The following is a 5,000-nucleotide window of genomic DNA, read 5'->3' on the forward strand; positions in this document are numbered from 1 at the left end:
CAGATAGAAATAATGCGTCGGGATCTGAGGAGAACGAGCAAACAAACAAAGAGCAGAATGGAGGATGATTTGTTTTCTCTCCTCCGTCTTATTGCGTCGATGGAAAATCTGGCGGAAATTACAGTCCGATCTTTATTCATCGTTCCCCTGTGAGTCAGTGAGTCATATTTATTCAGATTACTCCTCTTTTCATCCCGCTCGAAAAAAAGGAATAAAGAGCCCAAAATGGAACTGAGGACGGGTCGGATCACAGTGTTTATCTTTCCATCGATGATGGAAATGCTCCCCCTCGTTTGTGACTGTAAAGAAAGTCTATCTCAATGTGGCCATTAAAACGTCTCTGTCTCCGCCTCTTCTTTTCTCCCTTCCTTTTCTTTTTCATTTGTTCATTCCCATCTTTTCAAATGAAAATGTCATCCTCCCTCCCTCCAGCTGTGTATGCAGTACTGGCCGGAGAAGAGCTCGTGTTGCTACGGTCCCATCCAGGTGGAGTTCATCTCTGCAGACATCGACGAGGACATCATCAACCGCATCTTCAGGATCTGCAACATGGCCCGGGTACGACACACACACACACACACACACATGCACTCACGCACCTTCATCTCAAACCTTGAATCATCCAAATCATTTTGACCCCTTCACAATAAGAGCGGCCTCTTCAAGCCTCTTATTTTAAATCCTGACACACAGAATATCTAGTACCTTCCTTAGCAACCGAACCGAGCACTTAAGGCACGCGAGACGCTGGTTCACACCAATGAGCCTCAGTTTGATCCTCGTCACGGACCCAGTTTGATCAGGTGCTGCCTCTGGATCCAATCTGAGCGGGTTTTTATAGTTGGATTTGATTTAGCGTCTCTACTCAAGTTGGTCCTCCGCCCTGCACCCTCCAAAATGTACGCCCTCCACTTAGTAGACGCTTTTATCCAAAGCGACTTACAATTATTCAAACACAGATGGACGCAGTCATCAGGAGCAATTGGGGGTTAAGCTCAAGGACACTACAGCATGCTAGCAGGAGGAGTCTGGGATCAAACCAGCAACCCTTAGGTTAATAGACGACCAGCTCTACCTCCTGAGCTACCACCTTGCGCCCCCCTGAAGAGTCTTTCAGGTCTGTTCTCCAGCCTCTCAAGCTGTACTCCGACCTCTGCTCTCCACCTCCCCCCTCTGATGGAGTCCTCCACCCTCCTTCTTCCCAGAGTGTCCTCCAACTTGCCCCCTCCCAAAGTGTCTTCCACCCTCCCAAGATGTCGTCACACTCCCAAGGAGCCCCCCCCCCCAAAGTGTCCTTCATCCTCCCCCCTCCCAAATTGTCCTCAACCATCCATCCTCCCCTCCCCAAAAGTGTCATCCACCCTGCCCCCTCCCAATGTGTCCTCCACCCTCCCAAGATGTTCTCCGCCCCCCACCCTCTCAAGGAGTCCTCCTCCTAAAGAGTCCTCCGCCCTCCACCCTCCCGAAGTGTCCTACACCCTTCCCCCTCTCAAGTTGTTCTCCACCCGCCACGCGCTGTGTTTAGCTGACGGGGCAGTGTGCACTGTGGTGCTAATGCCTCGCCCGTGTGTTTTCTCGACATGTATGTTCTAAACCTATGACCTGCTGATCCAGGACTGATGAGTTCATCGACTTGCAGCCGATTTGATCCACGTCAATAATCAATCATATTGATGAAAGCACACACCCTAACCCGAAAAACGTGAAGCTCTCCTCAATCCCCATCCCCCCTTCCTCACTTCCCCACCTCCTCTTCTCCACCTTCTCCCTCAACGCTTCTCTCATCTTCTCTCTATTCCTCCTCCTCTGACATTCTCTCTCTGTGGAGATTTGTCTCCTGTGACAACCTTATCATCCCTTCACACACACACACACACACACACACACACACACACACACACACACACACACACACACACATACATACACATAAACACACACACACACTTACACAGACACATACAAACACACACAAAACACATTTCCAGTCAAGCATGAAATGGCTGATATCATCACCATAACGACCCCTTATCCACCACCTGCCACACACACACACACACACACACACACACACACACACACACACACACACACACACGTACACACACACACACATGCACACACACACACACACACACACACACACACACACACACACACACACACACACACACAGAGCTGTCTGAACCTGGCAATGGCTGCAACACATGTGAAGCCAGGAGAGATGCAGATGGAGAGAGGGTGCTCAACCTGTGTGTGTGTGTGTGTGTGTGTGTGTGTGTGTGTGTGTGTGTGTGTGTGTGTGTGTGTGTGTGTGTGTGTGTGTGTGTGTGTGTGTGTGTGTGTGTGTGTGTCTGTGTGTCTGTGTGTGTCTGTGCGTGTGTATGTGTGGCATTCATGCCAGATTCAGTGTCCAAGCATCTTTGTGCTGGATTAGTTTTTCAGGGAAACTGTGACTTCATGTTTCTCTGTGTGTTTGTGAGTGAGAGACAAAGTTTGTTTTGCATGTTTTGCATGAGTGTTTTGTTGTTTGATGAATGTGTGTTTGTCAATGCGTTTTTGTGTGTGTGCGTGTGTGTGTGTGTGTGTGTGTGTGTGTGTGTGTGTGTGTTTGTAGGGGGTTACACAACAACCGATTTTTGAAAGTCGACTTAATGTCATATAACAAAGATTCCAATGCAAAACATATATATTATAATAAAATGAGCAGATTCTCTCCTATCTACAATAAGACAGTTATAGACACGTCCCATTATTTGACAACAGAAAGTATCAACCCGCAAAATGTTTGAGATCGTGTCAGCGATCAGCTTTGACAAATGGTAAAAAACAGAAGGAATTTCATCGACAGAACGACTGAACACATCAACAGGTTTCCGTTAGAAACCAGAGAGACACTGAAGCAAAATGGTTGGTTTTGGAGTAAAACAGAGTCATTTCATTGTGACAATGCTGTTCCCATGGAATGATCACACCCGGTGGCCCCAACCGCCGAAACAAGACTCTTATTCTGCGCTCAGATTAACAGTTACGCTGTTTATTCTGTTATTCTGTTATTCTGTTCCTTCTCAGGACTTGTATTGCAACAGAGTTCATGTCGGATTTTTAAAACAGTGTGGGAAGCAACGAGTTGACGCCAAGTAATGTGTTACGATGAATAAAACTTGCGGAAGGATGGCACTACATAAACAATTACTTCCCAAATACGGCGCTCATATCAACAATATCACTGTTAGTTCTGCTTGCTCAGTGCTGCCGCCTGTGGTCAGGACTTGGATGGCAACCGATTGAATTTATTTTCAGCAGTATTACAGTCGCCAGTGTGTGGGACTGATTTTGTGAATGTTTTGTGTATTTCTGTGCGTTAGAGAGTTTGCATGCGTTCAACGCCAGGCAAAAAATCCCAGCATCCCAGTCAGACGCCAGGCCGCCGGGACACCAGAGGGCCCAAAACACAGTGTGCCGTCAAACCGACAACATTCTATTTTTGCTTGTGGGGAAGCTCCGCCCTTCCTTTGAAATGCTCTATCACTGACGGGAGTCCGGCGTCCCGGTGCTTCACTCACTGCCAGCAAAGAGATTTGGGCTTTTTTTTTTTTTTTTTTTATTCCTGGGGGAGAATTTTACCATTTAAAAAATCAAAACAAACAAAAAAAAAAACTGATAACAGGAACAGAAAGAGACGGGGAATGTAATGATGAATGAGAGAATCCCCTCGTTGTGAATATTTAATGTTTGTTTTGGACATTTTCAGTTAAGATGACTAAACGTTGCTCTACTGTGCTTATGGTTCAAGAAGAGCAGCTCTCATGAAGGATTTTTCAATAAAATGTTCAATTTACCTTTCTGTTTTCCTCCCTCCCCTCCTCCCTGCTTCCTTCCTTCCTCACCTCTTCCCCTCCTTCCTACCATCCTCCACACCTGTCTCCCCTACTTCTTCACCTTCCTCCTCTCTCTCCCTCCCTTCCTCCCCCCTTTATTTCTCCCTCCCTCCTTCCTTCCTTCCTTCCTTTCTTCCTTCCTCCCCTCTTCCCTTCTCCTCTACCTCTCCTTCGGTCATTCCTCCCCCCCTCTCCTGCCATATTTCCCTGCCCTCCTTCCTTCCTCCTACCATCCTCTACTCCTGCCTCCCCGACTTCTTCACTTTCTCCCTTCCTTCCTTCCTCCCTCCCACCTTTCCTCCCTCTCTCCCTCCCTCACCCCAGCCTCAAGATGGCTACCGCCTGGTGCAGCACTTCCAATTCATTGGCTGGCCGGCGTACCGGGACACGCCCCTCTCCAAGCGCTCCGTCCTGCAGCTGGTGCGAAGGTTGTCCAAGTGGCAGGAGCAGTACGACGGAGGGGACGGGAGGACAGTCGTGCACTGTCTGTACGTGCACACACACACACACACACACACACACACACACACACACACACACACACACACACACACACACTGTAAACAGAATAAATACATGATGGACAAATGAAACTGATCTCGGCCTTGATTCGACCATTCTTCCATCCATATTAATAATGATACATTAATGTTGCATATTTCATATATACAACACACGTTTGATCCAGTTAACACATCTCATTGTGGTCCAGTAGAGAGTAATTAAAAAATGAAACCTGAAACATTTAGATATTAGACATATTAGATTTCGGAGAAATGCTACATTTCATAAATAAATGGTAAATGCTAAAAAAAACCAGCTCCACCAATCATCCTGACAGGAGGGGGGGTGCACGAGACCTCCAGTAATATGAATACACTGTGTGTGTGTGTGTGTGTGTGTGTGTGTGTGTGTGTGTGTGTGTGTGTGTGCGCGCGTGTGTGTGCGTGCGTGCGCGCGTCTCCAGGCAAAGAAAATGAGACACACTCAGGAATGATGTCGTGTGCAACTTCTCACGAGTAGAGTGCATAGGTCCACACACACACACACACACACAGACACACACACACACATGCACACACACACACAAACCCGAAACATACATGACATCCTCGCACA

The 5,000-nt window shown here is 47.5% G+C and overlaps 1 protein-coding gene across 1 annotated transcript in view; it reads left to right on the forward strand.

Annotated features, from left to right (window-relative positions):
• Nucleotides 1–5,000, forward strand: part of ptprt (protein tyrosine phosphatase receptor type T) — a gene marked incomplete at its 3' end in the record, with an annotated part of 224,576 nt that overhangs the window by 207,742 nt on the left and 11,834 nt on the right. Inside the window, exons 32-33 of the mRNA XM_080001601.1 lie at nt 433–558; nt 4,206–4,369. Coding sequence (XP_079857727.1) covers nt 433–558; nt 4,206–4,369 — 290 coding nt within the window. The remainder of the gene's footprint in view (nt 1–432; nt 559–4,205; nt 4,370–5,000) is intronic.

The sequence above is a fragment of the Zeus faber genome, assembly GCF_960531495.2.
Source record: "Zeus faber genome assembly, chromosome: 5".
Taxonomy (NCBI): Eukaryota; Metazoa; Chordata; class Actinopteri; order Zeiformes; family Zeidae; genus Zeus; species Zeus faber.